General features: G+C 53.3%; 1 protein-coding gene across 1 annotated transcript in view; it reads right to left on the reverse strand.

Moving 5' to 3' along the window:
• The window catches only part of LOC139403960 (poly(ADP-ribose) glycohydrolase-like), a gene marked incomplete at its 3' end in the record, with an annotated part of 90,880 nt that overhangs the window by 12,200 nt on the left and 52,027 nt on the right, over positions 1-26,653 (reverse strand). Inside the window, exons 14-16 of the mRNA XM_071147173.1 lie at positions 22,522-22,669; positions 11,031-11,109; positions 10,558-10,666 (exon numbers count right to left, since the gene is read on the reverse strand). Of these exons, the coding sequence (XP_071003274.1) occupies positions 10,558-10,666; positions 11,031-11,109; positions 22,522-22,669 (336 nt within the window). The remainder of the gene's footprint in view (positions 1-10,557; positions 10,667-11,030; positions 11,110-22,521; positions 22,670-26,653) is intronic.

Here is a 26,653-nt window from a genome sequence, read left to right on the forward strand (position 1 = left end):
CACCGCTCCCCCTGGTCTAGTTACCACCGCTCAGCCTGGTCGAGTTACTACCGCTCAACCTGGTCGAGTTACCACCGCTCACTCTGGTCTAGTTACCACTGCTCCCCCTGGTCTAGTAACCACCGCTCCCCCTGGTCTAGTTACCACCGCTCCCCCTGCTCTAGTTACCACCGCTCCCCCTGCTCTAGTTACCACCGCTCCCCCTGGTCGAGTTACCACCGCTCAACCTGGTCGAGTTACCACCGCTCCCCCTGGTCTAGTTACCACCGCTCCCCCTGGTCTAGTGACCACCGCTCCCCCTGGTCTAGTGACCACCGCTCCCCCTGGTCTAGTTACCACCGGTGGAGTTACCACCGCTCCCCTGGTCTAGTTACCACCGGTTGAGTTACCACCGCTCCCCCTGGTCTAGTTACCACCGCTCCCCCTGGTCGAGTTACCACCGCTCCCCCTGGTCGAGTTACCACCGCTCCCCCTGTCTAGTTACCACCGCTCCCCCCTGGTCTAGTTAACACCGGTTGAGTTACCACCGCTCCGCTGGTCTAGTTACCACCGGTTGAGTTACCACCGCTCCCCCCTGGTCTAGTTACCACCGGTTGAGTTACCACTGCTCCCCCCTGGTCTAGTTACCACCGGTTGAGTTACCACCGCTCCCCCTGGTCGGGTTACCACCGCTCCCCCTGTCTAGTTACAACCGCTCCCCCCTGGTCTAGTTAACACCGGTTGAGTTACCACCGCTCCCCTGGTCTAGTTACCACCGGTTGAGTTACCACCGCTCCCCCCTGGTCTAGTTACCACCGGTTGAGTTACCACTGCTCCCCCCTGGTCTAGTTACCACCGGTTGAGTTACCACCGCTCCCCCCTGGTCTAGTTACCACCGGTCGAGTTACCACCGCTCCCCCTGGTAGAGTTACCACCGCTCCCCCTGGTAGAGTTACCACCGCTCCCCCTGGTAGAGTTACCACCGCTCCTCCTGGTCTAGTTACCACTACTCCCCTGGTCAGGTTACCACCGCAACCCCTGGTCGAGTTACCACCGCTCCCCCTGGTCTATTTACCACCGCTCCCCCTGGTCTAGTTACCACCGCTCCCCCTGGTCTAGTTACCACCGCTCCCCCTGGTCTAGTTACCACCGCTCCCCTGGTCTAGTTACCACCGGTCAAGTTACCACCGCTCCCCCTGGTCTAGTTACCACCGGTCAAGTTGCCACCGCTCCCCCTGGTCTAGTTACCACCGCTCCCCCTGGTCTAGTTACCACCGCTCCCCCTGGTCTAGTTACCACCGCTCCCCCTGGTCTAGTTACCACCGCTCCCCCTGGTCTAGTTACCACCGCTCCCCCTGGTCTAGTTACCACTGCTCCCCCTGGTCTAGTTACCACCGCTCCCCCTGGTCTAGTTACCACCGCTCCCCCTGGTCTAGTTACCACCGCTCCCCCTGGTCTAGTTACCACCGCTCCCCCTGGTCTAGTTACCACCGCTCCCCCTGGTCGAGTTACCACCGCTCCCCCTGGTCGAGTTACCACCGCTCCCCTGGTCTAGTTACCACCGGTTGAGTTACCACCGCTCCCCCTGGTCTAGTTACCACCGCTCCCCCTGGTCGAGTTACCACCGCTCCCCCTGTCTAGTTACCACCGCTCCCCCTGGTCTAGTTAACACCGCTCCCCCTGTCTAGTTACCACCGCTCCCCCTGGTCTAGTTACCACCGCTCCCCCTGTCTAGTTACAACCGCTCCCCCCTGGTCTAGTTAACACCGGTTGAGTTACCACCGCTCCGCTGGTCTAGTTACCACCGGTTGAGTTACCACCGCTCCCCCCTGGTCTAGTTACCACCGGTTGAGTTACCACTGCTCCCCCCTGGTCTAGTTACCACCGGTTGAGTTACCACCGCTCCCCTGGTCTAGTTACCACCGGTTGAGTTACCACTGCTCCCCCCTGGTCTAGTTACCACCGGTTGAGTTACCACTGCTCCCCCCTGGTCTAGTTACCACCGGTTGAGTTACCACCGCTCCCCCCTGGTCTAGTTACCACCGGTCGAGTTACCACCGCTCCCCCTGGTAGAGTTACCACCGCTCCCCCTGGTAGAGTTACCACCGCTCCCCTGGTCTAGTTACCACCGCTCCTCCTGGTCTAGTTACCACCGGTCCCCTGGTCTAGTTACCACCGCAACCCCTGGTCGAGTTACCACCGCTCCCCCTGGTCTATTTACCACCGCTCCCCCTGGTCTAGTTACCACCGCTCCCCCTGGTCTAGTTACCACCGCTCCCCCTGGTCTAGTTACCACCGCTCCCCCTGGTCTAGTTACCACCGCTCCCCCTGGTCTAGTTACCACCGGTCAAGTTACCACCGCTCCCCCTGGTCTAGTTACCACCGCTCCCCTGGTCGAGTTACCACCGCTCCCCCTGGTCTAGTTACCACCGATCGAGTTACCACCGCTCCCCTGGTCGAGTTACCACCGCTCCCCTTGGTCTAGTTACCACCGATCGAGTTACCACCGCTCCCCCTGGTCGAGTTACCACCGCTCCCCCTGGTCTAGTTACCACCGGTCGAGTTACCACCGCTCCCCCTGGTCGAGTTACCACCGGTCCCCCTGTCTAGTTACCACCGCTCCCACTGGTCGAGTTACCACCGCTGCCCCTGGTCGAGTTACCACCGCTCCCCCTGGTCTAGTTACCACCGGTAGAGTTACCACCGCTCCCCCCTGGTCGAGTTACCACCGGTAGAGTTACCACCGCTCCCCCCTGGTCGAGTTACCACCGGTAGAGTTACCACCGCTCCCCCCTGGTCGAGTTACCACCGGTAGAGTTACCACTGCTCCCCCTGGTCGAGTTACCACCGGTCGAGTTACCACCCCTGCCCCTGGTCGAGTTACCACCGCTCCCCCTGGTCGAGTTACCACCGCTTCCCCTGGTCTAGTTACTACCGGTCTAGTTACCGCCGCTCCCCCTGGTCGAGTTACCACCGCTCCCCCTGGTCTAGTTACCACCGGTCGAGTTACCACCGCTCCCCCTGGTCTAGTTACCACCGGTCGAGTTACCACCGCTCCCCCTGGTCGAGTTACCACCGCTGCCCCTGGTCGAGTTACCACTGCTCCCCCTGTCTAGTTACCACCGCTCCCCCTGGTCTAATTACCACCGCTCCCCCTGGTCGAGTTAACACCGGTAGAGTTACCACCGCTCCCCCCTGGTCGAGTTACCACCGGTAGAGTTACCACTGCTCCCCCTGGTCGAGTTACCACCGGTCGAGTTACCACCGCTCCCCCCTGGTCGAGTTACCACCGCTCCCCCTGGTCGAGTTAACACCGGTAGAGTTACCACTGCTCCCCCTGGTCGAGTTACCACCGGTCGAGTTACCACCGCTCCCCCCTGGTCGAGTTACCACCGCTCCCCCTGGTCGAGTTAACACCGGTAGAGTTACCACCGCTCCCCCCTGGTCGAGTTACCACCGGTAGAGTTACCACTGCTCCCCCTGGTCGAGTTACAAACGGTCGAGTTACCACCGCTCCCCCCTGGTCGAGTTACCACCGGTAGAGTTACCACCGCTCCCCCCTGGTCGAGTTACCACCGGTAGAGTTACCACTGCTCCCCCTGGTCGAGTTACCACCGGTAGAGTTACCACTGCTCCCCCTGTCTAGTTACCACCGCTCCCCCTGGTCTAGTTACCACCGCTCCCCCTGGTCGAGTTACCACCGCTCCCCCTGGTCGAGTTACCACCGCTCCCCCTGGTCGAGTTACCACCGCTCCCCCTGGTCGAGTTACCACCGCTCCCCCTGGTCGAGTTACCACCGCTCCCCCTGGTCGGGATACCACCGGTAGAGTTACCACCGCTCCCCCCTGGTCGAGTTACCACCAGGTAGAGTTACCACCGCTCCCCCCTGGTCGAGGCACCACCGGTAGAGTTACCACCGCTCCCCCCTGGTCGAGTTACCACCGGTAGAGTTACCACCGGTAGAGTTACCACTGCTCCCCCTGTCTAGTTACCACCGCTCCCCCTGGTCTAGTTACCACCGCTCCCCCTGGTCGAGTTACCACCGCTCCCCCTGGTCGAGTTACCACCGCTCCCCCTGGTCGAGTTACCACCGCTCCCCCTGGTCGAGTTAACACCGCTCCCCCTGGTCGAGTTACCACCGCTCCCCCTGGTCGAGTTACCACCGGTAGAGTTACCACCGCTCCCCCTGGTCGAGTTACCACCGGTAGAGTTACCACCGCTCCCCCCTGGTCGAGGAACCACCGGTAGAGTTACCACCGCTCCCCCCTGGTCGAGTTACCACCGGTAGAGTTAACCCCCGCTCCCCCCTGGTCGAGTTACCACCGGTAGAGTTACCACTGCTCCCCCTGGTCGAGTTACCACCGCTCCCCTGGTCGAGTTACCACCGCTCCCCCTGGTCGAGTTACCACCGCTCCCCCTGGTCGAGTTGCCACCGGTAGAGTTACCACCGCTCCCCCCTGGTCGAGTTACCACCGGTAGAGTTACCAACGCTCCCCTGGTCTAGTTACCACCGCTCCCCTGGTCGAGTTACCACCGCCTCCCCTGGTCGAGTTACCACCGCTCAGTCTGGTCGAGTTACCACCGCTCAACCTGGTCGAGTTACCACCGCTCACCCTGGTCTAGTTACCACCGCTCCCCCTGGTCTAGTTACCACCGCTCCCCCTGGTCTAGTTACCACCGCTCCCCCTGGTCTAGTTACCACCGCTCCCCCTGGTCTAGTTACCACCGCTCCCCCTGGTCTAGTTCCCACCGCTCCCCCTGGTCTAGTTACCACTGCTCCCCCTGGTCTAGTGACCACCGCTCCCCCTGGTCTAGTGACCACCGCTCCCCTGGTCTAGTTACCACCGGTTGAGTTACCACCGCTCCCCCTGGTCGAGTTACCACCGCTCCCCCTGGTCGAGTTACCACCGCTCCCCCTGGTCTAGTTAACACCGCTCCCCCTGTCTAGTTACCACCGCTCCCCCTGTCTAGTTACAACCGCTCCCCCCTGGTCTAGTTACCACCGGTTGAGTTACCACCGCTCCCCTGGTCTAGTTACCACCGGTTGAGATACCACCGCTCCCCCCTGGTCTAGTTACCACCGGTTGAGTTACCACTGCTCCCCCCTGGTCTAGTTACCACCGGTTGAGTTACCACCGCTCCCCCCTGGTCTAGTTACCACCGGTCGAGTTACAACCGCTCCCCCTGGTAGAGTTACCACCGCTCCCCCTGGTAGAGTTACCACCGCTCCCCTGGTCTAGTTACCACCGCTCCTCCTGTTCTAGTTACCACTACTCCCCTGGTCTAGTTACCACCGGTTCCCTGGTCTAGTTACCACCGCAACCCCTGGTCGAGTTACCACCGCTCACCCTGGTCTATTTACCACCGCTCCCCCTGGTCTAGTTACCACCGCTCCCCCTGGTCTAGTTACCACCGCTCCCCCTGGTCTAGTTACCACCGCTCCCCCTGGTCTAGTTACCACCGCTCCCCCTGGTCTAGTTACCACCGCTCCCCCTGGTCTAGTTACCACCGCTCCCCCTGGTCTAGTTACCACCGCTCCCCCTGGTCTAGTTACTAACGCTCCCCCTGGTCTAGTTACCACCGCTCCCCTGGTCGAGTTACCACCGCTCCCCCTGGTCTAGTTACCACCGGTCAAGTTACCACCGCTCCCCCTGGTCTAGTTACCACCGCTCCCCCTGGTCTAGTTACCACCGCTCCCCCTGGTCTAGTTACCACCGCTCCCCCTGGTCTAGTTACCACCGCTCCCCCTGGTCTAGTTACCACCGCTCCCCCTGGTCTAGTGACCACCGCTCCCCCTGGTCTAGTTACCACCGCTCCCCCTGGTCTAGTTACCACCGCTCCCCCTGGTCTAGTTACCACCGCTCCCCTTGGTCTAGTTACCACCGATCGAGTTACCACCGCTCCCCCTGGTCGAGTTAACAGCGGTCTAGTTACCACCCCTCCCCCTGGTCGAGTTACCACCGCTCCCCCTGGTCGAGTTACCACCGCTTCCCCTGGTCTAGTTACTACCGGTCTAGTTACCGCCGCTCCCCCTGGTCGAGTTACCACCGCTCCCCCTGGTCTAGTTACCACCGGTCGAGTTACCACCGCTCCCCCTGGTCGAGTTACCACCGGTCCCCCTGTCTAGTTACCACCGCTCCCACTGGTCGAGTTACCAACGCTGCCCCTGGTCGAGTTACCACCGCTCCCCCTGGTCTAGTTACCACCGGTCGAGTTACCACCGCTCCCCCTGGTCTAGTTACCACCGGTCGAGTTACCACCGCTCCCCCTGGTCGAGTTACCACCGGTCCCCCTGTCTAGTTACCACCGCTCCCACTGGTCGAGTTACCAACGCTGCCCCTGGTCGAGTTACCACCGCTCCCCCTGGTCTAGTTACCACCGGTAGAGTTACCACCGCTCCCCCCTGGTCGAGTTACCACCGCTAGAGTTACCACCGCTCCCCCCTGGTCGAGTTACCACCGGTAGAGTTACCACCGCTCCCCCCTGGTCGAGTTACCACTGGTAGAGTTACCACTGCTCCACCTGGTCAAGTTACCACCGGTCGAGTTACCACCCCTCCCCCTGGTCGAGTTACCCCCGCTCCCCCTGGTCGAGTTACCACCGCTTCCCCTGGTCTAGTTACCACCGGTCGAGTTACCACCGCTCCCCCTGGTCGAGTTACCACCCCTCCCCCTGGTCGAGTTACCACCGCTCCCCCTGGTCGAGTTACCACCGCTTCCCCTGGTCTAGTTACCACCGGTCGAGTTACCACCCCTCCCCCTGGTCGAGTTACCACCGCTCCCCCTGGTCGAGTTACCACCGCTTCCCCTGGTCTAGTTACTACCGGTCTAGTTACCGCCGCTCCCCCTGGTCGAGTTACCACCGCTCCCCCTGGTCTAGTTACCACCGGTCGAGTTACCACCGCTCCCCCTGGTCTAGTTACCACCGGTCGAGTTACCACCGCTCCCCCTGGTCGAGTTACCACCGCTCCCCCTGGTCGAGTTACCACCGGTAGAGTTACCACTGCTCCCCCTGGTCGAGTTACCACCGGTCCCCCTGTCTAGTTACCACCGCTCCCACTGGTCGAGTTACCACCGCTGCCCCTGGTCGAGTTACCACTGCTCCCCCTGTCTAGTTACCACCGCTCCCCCTGGTCTAATTACCACCGCTCCCCCTGGTCGAGTTAACACCGGTAGAGTTACCACCGCTCCCCCCTGGTCGAGTTACCACCGGTAGAGTTACCACTGCTCCCCCTGGTCGAGTTACCACCGGTCGAGTTACCACCGCTCCCCCCTGGTCGAGTTACCACCGGTAGAGTTACCACCGCTCCCCCTGGTCGAGTTAACACCGGTAGAGTTACCACCGCTCCCCCCTGGTCGAGTTACCACCGGTAGAGTTACCACTGCTCCCCCTGGTCGAGTTACAAACGGTCGAGTTACCACCGCTCCCCCCTGGTCGAGTTACCACCGGTAGAGTTACCACCGCTCCCCCTGGTCGAGTTACCACCGGTAGAGTTACCACTGCTCCCCCTGGTCGAGTTACCACCGGTAGAGTTACCACCGCTCCCCCTGGTCTAGTTACCACCGCTCCCCTGGTCGAGTTACCACCGCTCCCCCTGGTCGAGTTACCACCGCTCCCCCTGGTCGAGTTACCACCGCTCCCCCTGGTCGAGTTACCACCGCTCCCCCTGGTCGAGTTACCACCGCTCCCCCTGGTCGAGTTACCACCGCTCCCCCTGGTCGAGATACCACCGGTAGAGTTACCACCGGTCCCCCCTGGTCGAGTTACCACCGGTCCCCCCTGGTCGAGTTACCACCGGTAGAGTTACCACCGCTCCCCCCTGGTCGAGGAACCACCGGTAGAGTTACCACCGCTCCCCCCTGGTCGAGTTACCACCGGTAGAGTTACCACCGCTCCCCCCTGGTCGAGTTACCACCGGTAGAGTTACCACTGCTCCCCCTGTCTAGTTACCACCGCTCCCCCTGGTCTAGTTACCACCGCTCCCCCTGGTCTAGTTACCACCGCTCCCCCTGGTCGAGTTACCACCGCTCCCCCTGGTCGAGTTACCACCGGTCTAGTTACCACCGCTCCCGCTGTCTAGTTACCACCGCTCCCCCTGGTCGAGTTACCACCGCTCCCCCTGGTCGACTTACCACCGGTAGAGTTACCACCGCTCCCCCCTGGTCGAGTTACCACCGGTCGAGTTACCACCGCTCCCCCTGGTCGAGTTACCACCGCTCCCCCTGGTCTAGTTACCACCGGTCGAGTTACCACCGCTCCCCGTGGTCTAGTTACCACCGGTCGAGTTACAACCGCTCCCCGTGGTCTAGTTACCACCGCTCCCCCTGGTCGAGTTACCACCGCTCCCCCTGGTCTAGTTACCACCGGTCTAGTTACCACCGCTCCCCCTGGTCGAGTTACCACCACTACCCCTGGTCTAGTTACCAACGGTCTAGTTACCACCGCTCCCCCTGGTCGAGTTACCACCGCTCCCCCTGGTCTAGTTACCACCGGTCTAGTTACCACCGCTCCCCCTGTCTAGTTACCACCGCTCCCCCTGGTCGAGTTACCACCGCTCCCCCTGGTCGACTTACCACCGCTCCCCCTGGTCGAGTTACCACCGGTAGAGTTACCACCGCTCCCCCCTGGTCGAGTTACCACCGGTAGAGTTACCACCGCTCCCCCCTGGTCGAGTTACCACCGGCAGAGTTACCACTGCTCCCCCTGGTCGAGTTACCACCGCTCCCCCCTGGTCGAGTTACCACCGGTAGAGTTACCACTGCTCCCCCTGGTCGAGTTACCACCGGTAGAGTTACCACTGCTCCCCTGTCTAGTTACCACCGCTCCCCCTGGTCTAGTTACCACCGCTCCCCCTGGTCTAGTTACCACCGCTCCCCCTGGTCTAGTTACCACCGGTAGAGTTACCACCGCTCCCCCTGGTCGAGTTACCACCGGTAGAGTTACCACCACTCCCCCTGGTCTAGTTACCAACTCTCCCCCTGGTCTAGTTACCACCGCTCCCCCTGGTCTAGTTACCACCGCTCCCCCTGGTCGAGTTACCACCGGTAGAGTTACCACCGCTCCCCCCTGGTCGAGTTACCACCGCTCCCCCTGGTCTAGTTACCACCTCTCCCCCTGGTCTAGTTACCACCGCTCCCCCTGGTCTAGTTACCACCGCTCCCCCTGGTCTAGTTACCACCGCTCCCCCTGGTCTAGTTACCACCGCTCCCCCTGTCTAGTTACCACCGCTCCCCCTGGTCTAGTTACCACCGCTCCCCCTGGTCTAGTTACCACCGCTCCCCCTGGTCGAGTTACCACCGGTAGAGTTACCACTGCTCCCCCTGGTCGAGTTACCACCGGTAGAGTTACCACCGCTCCCTCTGGTCTAGTTACCACCGCTCCCCCTGGTCTAGTTACCACCGCTCCCCCTGGTCTAGTTACCACCGCTCCCCCTGGTCTAGTTACCACCGCTCCCCCTGTCTAGTTACCACCGCTCCCCCTGGTCTAGTTACCACCGCTCCCCCTGGTCTAGTTACCACCGCTCCCCCTGGTCGAGTTACCACCGCTCCCCCTGGTCGAGTTACCACCGCTCCCCCTGGTCTAGTTACCACCGCTCCCCCTGGTCTAGTTACCACCGCTCCCCCTGGTCTAGTTACCACCGCTCCCCCTGGTCTAGTTACCACCGCTCCCCCTGTCTAGTTACCACCGCTCCCCCTGGTCTAGTTACCACCGCTCCCCCTGGTCTAGTTACCACCGCTCCCCCTGGTCGAGTTACCACCGGTAGAGTTACCACTGCTCCCCCTGGTCGAGTTACCACCGGTAGAGTTACCACCGCTCCCCCTGGTCTAGTTACCACCGCTCCCCCTGGTCTAGTTACCACCGCTCCCCCTGGTCTAGTTACCACCGCTCCCCCTGTCTAGTTACCACCGCTCCCCCTGGTCTAGTTACCACCGCTCCCCCTGGTCTAGTTACCACCGCTCCCCCTGGTCGAGTTACCACCGCTCCCCCTGGTCGAGTTACCACCGCTCCCCCTGGTCGAGTTACCACCGCTCCCCCTGGTCGAGTTACCACCGCTCCCCCTGGTCGAGTTACCACCGCTCCCCCTGGTCGAGTTACCACCGCTCCCCCTGGTCGAGTTACCACCGCTACCCCTGGTATAGTTACCACCGCTCCCCCTGGTCGAGTTACCACCGCTCCCCCTGGTCTAGTTACCACCGCTCCCCCTGGTCTAGTTACCACCGCTCCCCCTGGTCTAGTTACCACCGCTCCCCCTGGTCTAGTTACCACCGCTCCCCCTGGTCGAGTTACCACCGCTCCCCCTGGTCGAGTTACCACCGCTCCCCCTGGTCGAGTTACCACCGCTCCCCCTGGTCGAGTTACCACCGCTACCCCTGGTCGAGTTACCACCGCTCCCCCTGGTCGAGTTACCACCGCTCCCCCTGGTCGAGTTACCACCGCTCCCCCTGGTCGAGTTACCACCGCTCCCCCTGGTCACTGCTCCCCCTGGTCGAGTTACCACCGCTCCCCCTGGTCGAGTTACCACCGCTCCCCCTGGTCGAGTTACCACCGCTCCCCCCTGGTCGAGTTACCACTACTCACCTTATTCAGTTCTCTGTTCATTTTCTCAGGGTGAAACTGTTCGAGGAAGTTCCTGAACTTCAGAGCGTCCATCGCTACAATCTCTGTGCACCTCCTCTGCCAGGTGTCTCTGTGGACGACAGAGTTAAGTCATATCAAATGTATTTTATAAAGCCCTTTTTACATCAGCAGTTGTCACAAAGTGCTTAACAGAAACCTAGTCTTAAAAAAAAACCCAGAGAGCAAGCAATGCAGAGGCAGAAACACAGTGTCTAAGAAAACTCTCTAGAAGGCAGGAACCTAGGAAGAAACTTAGAGAGGAACCGGGCTCTGAAGGGTGGTCAGTCCTCTCCTGGCTACCGGTTAGTTGGGAGGAAAAGTCATTATATCAGGCTCTTGGTAATTGAGTAAATCAATATTGTAAACAACTTCAGAGTGAAATCCCTTAAATATGTAAAGTATATTTTAAAGCGGTCTGATCAGTAAGCACGTACCTTGGGGTCTTGTCCTGATGTTTGCCGTCCCATAGGTAGCTGTCTGCGTAGCCAGTGTACGTACTGTACTGCTCAGTACCTGGGGGAAGGTCAAACAGAACAGACACCGTTCATGACCAGACCAATATCATTAAAGAGATAGTGAAAGATTTTGGCAATTAACTTGTTCTAATTACACCCGAGTCGTGTGCACTCATGGATACCATTTGTATGCTTCTGCGTGCTGTTTGAAAGAAGTTTAGAGGGAGTTTCGCGAGCCAATGCTAACTAGCGTTAGGGCAATGACCGGAAGTTTACCATTGGCTCGCAAAAAAACCCACCTTCAACTTCCTTCCAAAACTGTACACGGAGACATACAAATGATATCCCTGAATTCATCTGACTGGCTAAGTAGGAAATGGCTTAGTTGCCAAAAATCGCATACTTTTCCCTTTAAATGTTAACGCTTTGACATCGTCAATTGAAGGACGTTATCAATGGAGCGTCAAATTACTGACACATCAGTGACTGACAATGACCCCGAAAAATTTGATATTATTTGAGTAGTTGAGATATGATAAAACAAAACGGTCAGGAAAGCTGTGATTTTTACAGCCAGCCAATCGCTTAATCTTTTTGTTAATTATTCCATGTGAAGTGATGCCACAGGAGAGCAGCTGTCTCCAACAACAGGAAGGTCAAGTTATTACCTCCCTAGGAAGACGAGAGCGCTAGACTGCGTCACAAATGGCATCCTATCCCCTATATAGTGCACTACATAAGTAGCCCAACCCACAGGGGAGGAAGGGATAGAGGGGGAGGGTTCAGAACAACAGCCCAGCACACAGGGGAGGAAGAGATAGAGGGGGAGGGTTCAGAACAACAGCCCAACCCACAGGGGAGGAAGGGATAGAGGGGGAGGGTTCAGAACAACAGCCCAACCCACAGGGGAGGAAGGGATAGAGGGGGAGGGTTCAGAACAACAGCCCAACCCACAGGGGAAAAAGGGATAGAGGGGGAGGGTTCAGAACAACAGCCCAACCCACAGGGGAGGAAGGGTTAGAGGGGGAGGGTTCAGAACAACAGCCCAACCCACAGGGGAGGAAGGGATAGAGGGGGAGGGTTCAGAACAACAGCCCAACCCACAGGGGAGGAAGGGATAGAGGGGGAGGGTTCAGAACAACAGCCCAGCCCACAGGGGAAGAAGGGTTAGAGGGGGAGGGTTCAGAACAACAGAAGGTACAAATGAACCCCTCATTCATTAGGCCTCATGAGTACCTGCGGTGGCTTTGTGTGTGTGTGTACAAACAAGAGCGGATTACTGAAGCCTGGTCAGTGGGTGCCTCCTCTCAAGAAGCAAGAATCTCACGAGCCCTTCAACATTTGACAAGCCCAGGACGCCATTACCAATCAGCTCATAATTTTATTTTTTCTAGTGAACTTACACTCATTTGATCTATTTTAACCAGGATTGTCTACTCAGTAAAAATCCCCACTGTTTTCCGGGGAGTCCTGGTAAGTAATCACTGCCTCAGTAAGGCTCTCTGGTGTTTAATTCCAGTTCCCAGAATGATACACAAGGTTTATTAAATACAAATGTATTGTTCCAGAAAAAAATATTTTTGGGCGGTATACCGTATATCGGGGTGCTTGGAAATACCCACGGGATGGTTTGCATATACCGTGAATACCGTGGAAACAATTTCTTTCAATTTTATTCAATAGATTTGAATATTTGAAGTTACTTTTTAAATGACATGTTAGGAGATAAAGCAGATTGCGTTCTTCATTTCACCTTTCACATTATTAAGATTACCGTTACTTCTCCAAAACGTCTTTCTGCCGTGTTTGAGAAGTCAAGAAAGCTCTGTATTTTGTCCCTGTGCCACCTTCTAGCGTTTTCTTCCTCCTACCTTCTTCCCCCCTCTGCTCTGTGTACCCATGCTGCTCTTCCTCCTACCTTCTTCCCCCCCTCTGCTCTGTGTACCCATGCTGCTCTTCCTCCTACCTTCTTCCCCCCCCTCTGCTCTGTGTACCCATGCTGCTCTTCCTCCTCCGTTCTTCCCCCCTCTGCTCTGTCTACCCATGCTGCTCTTCCTCCTACCTTCTTCCCCCCCCTCTGCTCTGTGTACCCATGCTGCTCTTCCTCCTACGTTCTTCCCCCCTCTGCTCCGTGTACCCATGCTGCTCTTCCTCCTACGTTTTTCCCCCCTCTGCTCCGTGTACACATGCTGCTCTTCCTTTTACGTCCTTCCCCCCTCTGCTCTGTGTACCTATGCTGCTCTTCCTCCTACGTTCTTCCCCCCTCTGCTCCGTGTACCCATGCTGCTCTTCCTCCTATGTTCTTCCCCCCTCTGCTCCGTGTACCCATGCTGCCCTTCCTCCTACGTTCTCCCCCCCTCTGCTCCGTGTACCCATGCTGCTCTTCCTCCTACGTTATTCCCCCCTCTGCTCTGTGTACCCATGCTGCTCTTCCTCCTACGTTCTTCCCCCCTCTGCTCTGTGCACCCATGCTGCTCTTCCTCCTACGTTCTTCCCCCCCTCTGCTCTGTGTACCCATGCTGCTCTTCCTCCTCCGTTCTTCCCCCCTCTGCTCCGTGTACCCATGCTGCTCTTCCTCCTCTGTTCTCCCCCCCCTGCTCTGTGTACCCATGCTGTTCTTCCTCTTCCGTTCTTCCCCCCTCTGCTCCGTGTACCCATGTTACTCTTCCTTCAGAAAAGCAAGCATCACAACTTTGTTCATTTGCACAATTTATCTCATTCACTTTCGCTTGTAAATAAATGTTCACACTCACCGAAAATGACAAATTGTTAGCTACTAGCGATGCTTGTATAACTTTGAGCTGGATTTGCCTGTCGTTGCAATTAGTTTATGTTCGTTTTCACTCGTTAGGACTGAGCTAACAGCGTCTATGTGATTTTGCTATTACTTGTGCTAATGTTGTTAGCATTCTGATAATAGACATCCAATGGCCTTTTTTTTTTTGTGCGTTTTTAGAACCCCCCCCCCTTGTGTGCTGTCGGTAATACCGTAAAACCCGACACGGTAGAGTAACGGTATGAATATCTGGATACCGCCCAAGCAGAACTGTACAAAAGCCACATGGGCTACATTTTGGGTGATCGAGATCACCACAAGACATTTTTTGTCGTTGTTATTCTTGCTTTAATAAAAGGCCCAGTGAGGTCAAATGTAAATTATCCTGTTTTATATATATATATATATATATATATATATATATATATATTAGTTCCACACTATGAAGTTGGAATAACATTATGAAATTCTGATAACGTCCCTTTAGGATACGAGTTTGTTTTTAAAAAGACCACCTGAAATTTCAGCCCGTTTTAAACAGAAACTACCTCTTATCTTCCTTCAGTAGATGGTCACAATGTAAAGAGATGTGTGATTATCCATCTGTAAATGAAAAAAAAAAAAACAATCTCTACGAATAAAATATAATATTATGATGTTGATGATTACATATTGGCTGATGTTAAGATAGTAAGATAGACTGACGCAAAGTAAAATACAGTGATGGAGATTGAGCCAAGGCACTATGAGTTTTGGAAATCAATTCAACTGTTTCTGGCAGTCGGAGAGCTGGACGGCGCAACACATCTACAAAACCGTACAAGGGAAAAGCCAGCATCTGGAGAGGAGCTTGGTTAATAGATAAGGGATACCTCCCAGATGATGTTCCCTAGATATTAGACAGACATTTCACTAGAATAGGGAATAGGGAAAAGCCAGCATCTGGAGAGGAGCTTGGTTAATAGATAAGGGATACCTCCCAGATGATGTTCCCTAGATATTAGATAGACATTTCACTAGAATAGGGAATAGGGAAAAGCCAGCATCTGGAGAGGAGCTTGGTTAATAGATAAGGGATACGTCCCAGATGATGTTCCCTAGATATTAGACAGACATTTCACTAGAATAGGGAATAGGGAAAAGGGAATAGGGAATAGGGAATAGGGAAAAGGGAAAAGGGAATAGGGAATAGGGAAAAGGGAATAGGGAATAGGGAAAAGGGAATAGGGAAAAGGGAATAGGGAAAAGGGAATAGGGAATAGGGAATAGGTAAAAGGGAATAGGGAATAGGGTGCCATTTGGGACGGCAGGTAGACTAGTAGTCAGAGCGTTGGGCCAGTAACCCGAAAGGTTGCTGGATCGAATCCCCGAGCTGACAAGGTAACAATCTGTAGTTCTGCCCCTGAACAAGGCTGTTAACCCCACTGTTCCCCTGAACAAGGCTGTTAACCCACTGTTCCTAGACCAGTTAACCCACTGTTCCCCTGAACAAGGCTGTTAACCCCACTGTTCCCCTGAACAAGGCAGTTAACCCCACTGTTCCCCTGAACAAGGCTGTTAACCCACTGTTCCCCTGAACAAGGCTGTTAACCCCACTGTTCCCCTGAACAAGGCTGTTAACCCACTGTTCCCCTGAACAAGGCTGTTAACCCACTGTTCCCCTGAACAAGGCTGTTAACCCACTGTTCCCCTGAACAAGGATGTTAACCCACTGTTCCCCTGAACAAGGCTGTTAACCCACTGTTCCCCTGAACAAGGCTGTTAACCCACTGTTCCCCTGAACAAGGCTGTTAACCCACTGTTCCCCTGAACAAGGCAGTTAACCCCACTGTTCCCCTGAACAAGGCAGTTAACCCCACTGTTCCCCTGAACAAGGCAGTTAACCCCACTGTTCCCCTGAACAAGGCAGTTAACCCACTGTTCCTAGACCAGTTAACCCACTGTTCCCCTGAACAAGGCTGTTAACCCCACTGTTCCCCTGAACAAGGCAGTTAACCCCACTGTTCCCCTGAACAAGGCTGTTAACCCCACTGTTCCCCTGAACAAGGCTGTTAACCCCACTGTTCCCCTGAACAAGGCAGTTAACCCCACTGTTCCCCTGAACGAGGCAGTTAACCCCACTGTTCCCCTGAACAAGGCAGTTAACCCCACTGTTCCCCTGAACAAGGCAGTTAACCCCACTGTTCCCCTGAACAAGGCAGTTAACCCACTGTTCCCCTGAACAAGGCAGTTAACCCACTGTTCCCCTGAACAAGACAGTTAACCCCACTGTTCCCCGGTAGGCCGTCATTGAAAATAAGAGTTTGTTCTTAACTGACGTGCCTAGTTCAATAAAGGTTAAATGAAAGAGAGAGATAACACTTTCATTCATGCACTGCAGGACGCAGACAGACATTTTACACTTGACCATCACCAGTGGACCATCACCAGTGGACCATCACCAGTGGACCATCAGAATGATGCTAAACGGTGTCCTTCTAACTGAAACACCGTCCATTGAAGGGGGAAGTGATATTGACAGAGCAGACCCTCGGAAGAGGACGACCAAAGGTTCTTATTCAGACTAAACAAATGTTTGGATTCTCTGGACAGCCAATGGTTGACCCATTTCACCAGAGGTCTTTATAAAGCCAGTCGTTTCCCTCCCTCTTATAGCCACACAAAGTTGTTTTAACATCTGAAAGATCATTTTGATAGACCACAGACCAGACTAGAGGCCCTGGACTGACTGATGATTAGGAATTTCATTCACTTCAATGCTTTGATGCATTAATACGCCCAGGTCTCAGCATGAATTGTTTCCGACAAATATACAGTCTCTAATTTGTTGAGGACTGGTCAGGTGGGCGGGGCAGAGAAAGGGCAGAGACAAATGAAACCTGCAGCTTTGTCAAAAGGACAACTGGACAAGTGGTGATGATTTCCCTCGAGAGGTTGTGGCGAAATCTGCACGGAGCCAACTTCACCGTGCGCTGCCACTTTAAGAGCGCATGAGCAGTAAGGGAGGAGGAAATAAATACCGCTACAAGGTTACTGTCATTCATGCCCCAACCAAATTGAAGCTGTTCTGAGGGCCAAACGGGGTGCAACTCTAGATTAGGAAGGTGTTCCTAATGTTTTGTCCACTCAGTCTGTAATAATGGCACTGTATTCCCTGTAGGTTGCCATTTGGGACACAACCCAGGACATATCAGTGAACGCTGTGGAAGTGGGACACAACCCAGGCCATATCAGTGAACGCTGTGGAAGTGGGACACAACCCAGGCCATATCAGTGAACGATATGGAAGTGGGACACAACCCAGGCCATATCAGTGAACGATATGGAAGTGGGACACTCCTTCCAGGAACTCACAAGCACCTAGAGTTTTCTAGCTCCGCCCACCCAATCACCAAACTAACCCTCTCCACCAGCCACCCAATCAGCATTCTAACCCTCTCCACCAGCCAGCCAATCAGCATTCTAACCCTCTCCACCAGCCAGCCAATCAGCATTCTAACCCTCTCCACCAGCCACCCAATCAGCATTCTAACCCTCTCCACCAGCCAGCCAATCAGCATTCTAACCCTCTCCACCAGCCAGCCAATCAGCATTCTAACCCTCTCCACCAGCCACCCAATCAGCATTCTAACCCTCTCCACCAGCCAGCCAATCAGCATTCTAACCCTCTCCACCAGCCAGCCAATCAGCATTCTAACCCTCTCCACCAGCCAGCCAATCAGCATTCTAACCCTCTTCACCAGCCAGCCAATCAGCATTCTAACCCTCTCCACCAGCCAGCCAGCCAGCCAGGGACAGAGAGAGGACAGGTCACCTCTGAGAGAGGAGTAACCTTCAGCCTCCCTCCTCACCACTCCTTGTCCCGACCCCGCACAGATCCACTCTCCCCTCCACTAGCCTCTCTCTCCTCCCCCTCCACTAGCCTCTCTCTCCTCCCCCTCCACTAGCCTCTCCCCTTCCCTCCTCCATCTCTCCTCTTTCCCCTCATCCCTCCCCTTACCCCTACCTCCCCTCCCCTTACCCCTACCTCCCTCCCCTCTCCTCTTTCCCCTCATCCCTCCCTCCCCTCTCCTCTTTCCCCGCATCCCTCCCCTCCCTCCCTTTCCTCTCCTCTTTCCCCTCATCCCTCCCCTTACCCCTACCTCCCTCCCTTCCCTCCCCTTACCCCTACCTCCCTCCCCTCTCCTCTTTCCCCTCATCCCTCCCCATCCCTCCCTCCCCTCTCCTCTTTCCCCTCATCCCTCCCCATCCCTCCCTCCCCTCTCCTCTTTCCCCTCATCCCTCCCCTCCCTCTCCTCCTTCCCTTCCCCACTTAAATCACTTAATGTTATTACAGCAGTACTAGAATTCATGACCTCAGAGCAGAAGGACCTGCCCAAGACCCTGTCCCACTAATGGACTCTCCCATTCCATCATCTTTATTAAACCTTTTCCTGTGCCACCACCACCACCAGCATTTTGTTGTATCATTGCGGGCCGGACAGCCGGGCCGGTGGTATTAAATCATATTACCCCGTGATACGTCTTGACATGGGGGGGGGGGGGTTAATGGATATTACCTCCCCCATTGAAATTTGCCAAAGTGCCCAGGCCTAATTGAATTAGCCTTGATTGCCTGGCCGGGCTGTGCTGTGACAGGGGAAAGCAGATGAGTCACCGATGGTTATCCCGCTGACCAGGAATGACGTGACGCCGAACAGAGTGCAAACAATTCCCTCTGAGAAAACTAACCTGTGTGATGTTACAGGGTAGCTAGCAAAAATGTTACCACGACTAACATTATGGATCTGCATTAGTATACACGTCAAAAGTCTCAATGCAAAGTTATACACCTCTCTTTTCTATTTGAGGAGGTATCACATAAAACGGATCAGAATTCCCGAACAGTGACAAAGTCGTGTCGGAAAAAAGCTTTTCCGGGAGATGATGTAATGTGAGCCAGTCTATTCCCCTAGAATGTAAAACTCCCAACAGAAATACCTTCACATGTATACCTTCAAATTAAAGCAAATTATTTGCACTTATGACTACTGGTTTTAAAAAAAAATACCTGTTCTGCTGACTTACAAGCAAATACTTTATGAATGAATGTATACAAATCTACTTGCAAGGTTGCTAGCCAATTAGCATGCTAACGTTTGCCCTACTAGACTACTAGCTTTACGTTAGCACTACACGAGTCAGCCAGTTGCTATCAACACCTAGCTTACAGCTACATTAAAGTAAACCAAAGTTTTGGAAACCAAAGAATGTTAGCTATACGCAGTTATCTTAGCCAGCAAGCTAGCTATCCAGCTAACGTTAGCTATTTAGCCAACTAACTACTAGCCTAGCCAACCACCACGGTTATGGTCGGCAAGCTAGAGCCCAACTACTGGAGAACAGCTAGAACTACTAAAACGTAACCACAAATCAAAGCAGAGAGAGCAGGGACAGATTGATTGATGGCAAAAAAAATTAAAGCGTGCAGACTGAGTTAGTTATCAAAGCTAGGGGGAGGCAGATGCTTCACCGGCCGATGAAGAGTCAGGGAATTCAAAAGTAGTTAGATTCCAGATGTCCGTCAGCTAGTGTGCTAGCATAAGCCAAGGTAGAAAAAGTTACAAAACACACGTAGCTTACTTCACAGAGAACATGCCGAAAAGTTGACGAAACAAAAAAGGAGAACAGACGAGGTACTACACAATTAGAGCAGGTATGATTTTCTCTTTCGTTTGGAGCCCACGGCAAGAAGGCACTGTAGTCTGCTGTGCTAAAAGGTTCCCACTAGATACCACAGCTACAAAGTCTGCAAAAAAAAAACAAATTCTCTTTTTACAACAGTGTCTTTTTAAGAAAGGGGAGATGTAGACAAGCTTGATTGATTATTGATTATGAATCAGCTGTGTAGTGCTAGGAGGTAAAAAAAACAAAACGTGGACCTCTTGGGGTCCAGAGGACCGAGTTTGGGAAAACACTGTTGAAGACGGAGTGTTTGTGTGTCTACGTGTTTGTTAGCTGATTGTGCCTGTTGAGAGGTGGCTGATGAAGAGAGAGGAAGGGAATCGTCACAGTGTGATATCAACCAGACAGCCTCACAAATCAGCCTACGCACGTACACACCGTAGGCTGAATCCCCCTCTCTCTCCTTCGTCAACAACTCACTAATCACGCCGGTCATCCCTCTCCTCTCCTTGTTGGGACAGGCGGGTTCACATCTAAGAAGAGCTATGAGAGATCAGCCTGCAGAATAACGGACAATGGCTTCTAGCCGCTGCAAACCATATATTTAAGAAATATATATGGAGGACTCAGTCCTTTTATTTGAGTTTAAAGCCAGTTTTTTTAATGTTTTGGTTATACTGTATTTCTAGTTTTTTATTTTTTTATTTCACCTTTATTTAACCAGGTAGGCAAGTTGAGAACAAGTTCTCATTTACAATTGCGACCTGGCCAAGATGAAGCAAAGCAGTTCGACACATACAACGACACAGAGTTACACATGGAGTAAAACAAACATACAGTCAATAATACAGTAGAAACAAGTCTATATACGATGTGAGCAAATGAGGTGAGAAGGGAGGTAAAGGCAAAAAAAGGCCATGGTGGCAAAGTAGATACAATATAGCAAGTAAAACACTGGAATGGTAAGGCAAAGCTAAAATAAAAATAGTAAAAAAAAAAAACATATTTAAAAATGATGTTTCAGTCTAAAATGTCATTTAAAATAACCGACAGGATCTGTGCTCTCACTGACTAGAATAGGAGTGAAACTCTGTGCCATAAAAATACATGTAAAAAAAAAAAATCTACCTTTCTGATCATACTATTTTCATTCAACTAACTTACTATTCCATGTTAACGCTTGCTTAAGCAGGCCGAGATGCGTTTTAGTGGCCTCGTTCAGACAGCCAGTGTGCGCCCGGGGCTAAAACACATCTCTGCCAGAGTTCACTAGGCTGAAGAGAGCGAGCGCTAGCCACCTTTGTCCTTGCATGCAGCCTTTCAGTTCAATTCAGTTATTCAAAATGCATTCAGACATGACCCACCCCCCCCCCCCCCCCACCCCTTATAAACGCTTTGTCAAGCTGCAGAGGTTTATCAAACTTTCCCACTCATCATTACTCATGATTCACTCATGGTAGCATCCACATTAATGTAGAAGTGTTTAGAAACATATTCTATTCCTATTTACAATAAAAAAGTGACTCCAAAATAACACTAATTATTGACCATTAATTTCTTTTGGGGTACCAGACGATCTGAAACACAAGCTAAATGAACAGCAGACGCATCCAAAAGAATCAGAAGCTTGGCGTAATCATTGCGTGCTTGGAATATGGGACCAAATACTAAACTCTAGACTACTTTAATACACACAAGTGAATTTGTCCCAATACCTTTGGTCCCCTCAAAATGGGGACCAAATGACTATGTACAATAAGTGCTATAACTCCTAAACGGTTCACCCGATATGAATGAACATACCCTAAAATTACAGCTGACAGTCTACACATCCCCTCAAATGGGGGGGGGGGGGGGGGGAGACGGACTACGTACAATAAGTGCTGTAACTCCTAAACGGTTCACCCGATATGAATGAACACACCCTATAATTACTATAATTACAGCTGACAGTCTACACATTAACTTCATAGCCGTTGTATCATTCCAAATCCAAAGTGCTGGAGTACAGAGGTAAAACAACAACAAATGGCCCAATACTTTTGGAGCTCACTGTATTTCCGTTCGGTTTTCACTGGTCAAACATATGAATGTTCAGGTTGAAAACAATGAAGCTTGTGTCGCAAAGTTTAGCAACGCCTTATAAAACATGGATATATTGATTGTAACATTACTGGTAAATAAATCCTTGTTTGTTTTTGTTAGTTTATTTGTCCATCAGAGCTATATAAGTTCAAGCACTTGATATAATCCAGTAACTACCCCAGACACAGACAGACAGAGCAATCAACAGTCCTATCTGCTACTAACCACTAACCAGCCGCTGATTGGGCCGATCTCAGGAAGAGCCAATCAGAGGAAATAACAGGGAGAGGTTGACAACTCCAAGGAAGTGATTGTCACAGCAGTAGGTCCTGCTGGCTGGCGCTGTAAGAGGTACCTTACAGGTTTGGACTGAAGGGTTCTGTCATTTACAGCAAACCCTGCTGTGAGTTACCCGTCATATGTCCTGGCCTTATTTACTCCTTCAGATGAGGGGTCCCCACAGCATTACACAGTACCCAGGCCAGCCAAATGTAGATGCAATGTCTATGTGGCTCTGCTCTCTTAGATTTCTCAACAGATTCTTGTCCACCAAATAATACCGAACACATATATCAACGCATGGAACAGTTAGAGTTCAAATAAGGAAGTCAGTGAATATAAATAAAATCATTAGGTCCTAATCTATGGATTTCACATGACTGGGAATACAGATATGCATCTGTTGGTCACAAATACCTTTAAAAAAAATAAAATAAATGGGCCTCAGGATCATGCTGTTTCATCAGCTCCTTGATGTGTCACACCTGTCAGGTGGATGGATTATCTTGGCAAAGGATAAAATGCTCACTAACAGGGATGTACACCAATGTGTGCACAACATTTGAGAGAAATAAGATTTTTTTTTGTGTGTGCGTATGAAATATTTCTGTGATCTTTAATTTCTGTATGGTGACTAGAGCAGACACCTAGTGGGGATTGTCTGACCTGTGACGATGAGACACTCATTCTGCAGCAGGGCTTCAGTGAAGAGGCGAGAGACGATGAGTTCAGGGTTAATCAGGAAGCGAATCTCTTCCTGAACCAGACCCGATCCGGTGACCCCTCCGCCCACAAACCGGTTGGCAAAGTCCACCTGCGGAGAGAGAGAGAGAGAGCAGGGCAGCGCACACATGAAGAAGACAGCCGAGTACAGTATCTAGGATACATCATACGGCCGAGTACAGTATCTAGGATACATCATACAGCCGAGTACAGTATCTAGGATACATCATACAGCCGAGTACAGTATCTAGGATACATCAGACAGAAGATGATAAAGTCCACCGACAGAGCAGAACAGAGTAATGGAGAGCGGAGCAGAACAGAGTAATGGAGAGCAGAACAGAGTAATGGAGAGCAGAACAGAGTAATGGACAGCAGAACAGAGTAATGGACAGCGGAGCAGAGTAATGGACAGCGGAGCAGAACAGAGTAATGGACAGCGGAACAGAACAGAGTAATCGACAGCGGAACAGAACAGAGTAATGGACAGCGGAACAGAACAGAGTAATGGAGAGCAGAACAGAGTAATGGACAGCAGAACAGAGTAATGGAGAGCAGAACAGAGTAATGGAGAGCAGAACAGAGTAATGGAGAGCAGAACAGAGTAATGGACAGCAGAACAGAGTAATGGACAGCGGAACAGAACAGAGTAATGGACAGCGGAACAGAACAGAGTAATGGACAGCGGAACAGAACAGAGTAATGGACAGCGGAACAGAACAGAGTAATGGACAGCGGAGCAGAACAGAGTAATGGACAGCGGAACAGAACAGAGTAATGGACAGCGGAACAGAACAGAGTAATGGACAGCGGAACAGAACAGAGTAATGGAGAGCAGAACAGAGTAATGGACAGCAGAACAGAGTAATGGACAGCAGAACAGAGTAATGGAGAGCAGAACAGAATAATGGAGAGCAGAACAGAGTAATGGACAGCAGAACAGAGTAATGGACAGCGGAACAGAACAGAGTAATGGACAGCGGAACAGAACAGAGTAATGGACAGCGGAACAGAACAGAGTAATGGACAGCGGAACAGAACAGAGTAATGGAGAGCAGAACAGAGTAATGGACAGCAGAACAGAGTAATGGAGAGCAGAACAGAGTAATGGAGAGCAGAACAGAATAATGGAGAGCAGAACAGAGTAATGGACAGCAGAACAGAGTAATGGACAGCGGAACAGAACAGAGTAATGGACAGCAGAACAGAGTAATGGACAGCAGAACAGAGTAATGGAGAGCAGAACAGAGTAATGGAGAGCAGAACAGAGTAATGGAGAGCAGAACAGAGTAATGGACAACAGAACAGAGTAATGGACAACAGAACAGAGTAATGGACAGCAGAACAGAGTAATGGACAGCAGAACAGAGTAATGGACAGTGGAGCAGAACAGAGTAATGAGCAGAACAGAGTAATGGACAGCAGAACAGAGTAATGGACAGCAGAACAGAGTAATGGACAGCGGAGCAGAACAGAGTAATGGACAGCAGAACAGAGTAATGGCCAGCAGAACAGAGTAATGGACAGCAGAACAGAGTAATGTACAGCAGAACAGAGTAATGGACAGCAGAACAGAGTAATGGACAGCAGAACAGAGTAATGGAGAGCAGAACAGAGTAATGGACAGCGGAACAGAGTAATGGACAACAGAACAGAGTAATGGACAGCAGAACAGAGTAATGGACAGCGGAGCAGAACAGAGTAATGGACAGCAGAACAGAGTAATGGACAGCGGAACAGAGTAATGGACAGCAGAACAGAGTAATGGACAGCAGAACAGAGTAATGGACAGCAGAACAGAGTAATGGAGAGCAGAACAGAGTAATGGACAGCAGAACAGAGTAATGGACAGCAGAACAGAGTAATGGACAGCGGAACAGAGTAATGGACAACAGAACAGAGTAATGGACAGCAGAACAGAGTAATGGACAGCGGAGCAGAACAGAGTAATGGACAGCAGAACAGAACAGAGTAATGGAGAGCAGAACAGAGTAATGGACAGCAGAACAGGCAGGCAGTCAGACAGTTGGGTGGGAAAGGGGGAGGCCCAGGCAGTCAGACACAGTTTGGTGGGGGGAGGGGGGGCACGTGGTCAGTTAGACAGTTGGGTGGTGGGGGGAACGTAGTCAGTCAGACAGTTGGGTGGTGGGGGGGAACGTAGTCAGTCAGACAGTTGGGTGGGGGGGGCAGGTAGTCAGTTAGACAGTTGGGTGGTGGGGGGAACGTAGTCAGTCAGACAGTTGGGTGGTGGGGGGGAACGTAGTCAGTCAGACAGTTGGGTGGGGGGGGCAGGTAGTCAGTTAGAAAGTTGGGTTGTGGGGGGGCACGTAGTCAGTTAGACAGTTGGGTGGTGGGGGGGAACGTAGTCAGTCAGACAGTTGGGTGGTGGGGGGCACGTAGTCAGTCAGACAGTTGGGTGGGGGGGGCAGGTAGTCAGTTAGAAAGTTGGGTGGTGGGGGGGCACGTAGTCAGTTAGACAGTTGGGTGGTGGGGGGCACGTAGTCAGTTAGACAGTTGGGTGGTGGGGGGAACGTAGTCAGTCAGACAGTTGGGTGGTGGGGGGGAACGTAGTCAGTCAGACAGTTGGGTGGGGGGGGCAGGTAGTCAGTTAGAAAGTTGGGTTGTGGGGGGGCACGTAGTCAGTCAGTAGGGTGGTGGGGGGGAACGTAGTCAGTCAGTTGGGTGGTGGGGGGGCACGTAGTCAGTTAAGACAGTTGGGTGGGGGGGCACGTAGTTAGTCAGACAGTTGGGTGGTGGGGGGGGGCACATAGTCAGTCAGACAGTTGGGTGGTGGTGGGGGGGAACGTAGTCAGTCAGACAGTTGGGTGGTGGGGGGGCACGTAGTCAGTCAGACAGTTGGGTGGTGGGGGGGAACGTAGTCAGTCAGACAGTTGGGTGGTGGGGGGGAACGTAGTCAGTCAGACAGTTGGATGGTGGGGGGGCACGAAGTCAGTCAGACAGTTGGGTGGTGGGGGGGAACGTAGTCAGTCAGACAGTTGGGTGGTGGGGGGGAACATAGTCAGTCAGACAGTTGGGTGGTGGGGGGGAACGTAGTCAGTCAGACAGTTGGGTGGTGGGGGGGGGCACGTAGTCAGTCAGACAGTTGGGTGGTGGGGGGGCACATAGTTAGTCAGACAGTTGGGCTGTGGGGGGGCACGTAGTCAGTTAGACAATTGGGTGGTGGGGGGGCACGTAGTCAGTCAGACAGTTGGGTGGTGGGGGGGGGCACGTAGTCAGTCAGACAGTTGGGTGGTGGGGGGGGCACGTAGTCAGTCAGACAGTTGGGTGGTGGGGGGGAACGTAGTCAGTCAGACAGTTGGGTGGTGGGGGGGAACATAGTCAGTCAGACAGTTGGGTGGTGGTGGGGGGGGAACGTAGTCAGTCAGACAGTTGGGTGGTGGTGGGGGGGACGTAGTCAGTCAGACAGTTGGGTGGTGGGGGGGCACGTAGTCAGTCAGACAGTTGGGTGGTGGGGGGGAACGTAGTCAGTCAGACAGTTGGGTGGTGGGGGGGAACGTAGTCAGTCAGACAGTTGGATGGTGGGGGGGCACGAAGTCAGTCAGACAGTTGGGTGGTGGGGGGGAACGTAGTCAGTCACACAGTTGGGTGGTGGGGGGGAACGTAGTCAGTCAGACAGTTGGGTGGTGGGGGGGAACGTAGTCAGTCAGACAGTTGGGTGGTGGGGGGGAACGTAGTCAGTCAGAAAGTTGGGTCGTGGGGGGGCACGTAGTCAGTCAGACAGTTGGGCTGTGGGGGGGCAGGTAGTCAGTTAGAAAGTTGGGTTGTGGGGGGGCACGTAGTCAGTCAGTAGGGTGGTGGGGGGGAACGTAGTCAGTCAGTTGGGTGGTGGGGGGGCACGTAGTCAGTCAGTTGGGTGGTGGGGGGGCACGTAGTCAGTCAGTTGGGTGGTGGGGGGGCACGTAGTCAGTTAAGACAGTTGGGTGGGGGGGCACGTAGTTAGTCAGACAGTTGAGTGGTGGGGGGGCACATAGTCAGTCAGACAGTTGGGTGGTGGGGGGGCACGTAGTCAGATAGACAGTTGGGTGGTGGGGGGGAACGTAGTTAGTCAGACAGT

This window comes from Oncorhynchus clarkii, unplaced genomic scaffold (genome assembly GCF_045791955.1).
Source record: "Oncorhynchus clarkii lewisi isolate Uvic-CL-2024 unplaced genomic scaffold, UVic_Ocla_1.0 unplaced_contig_11854_pilon_pilon, whole genome shotgun sequence".
Classification (NCBI taxonomy): domain Eukaryota; kingdom Metazoa; phylum Chordata; class Actinopteri; order Salmoniformes; family Salmonidae; genus Oncorhynchus; species Oncorhynchus clarkii.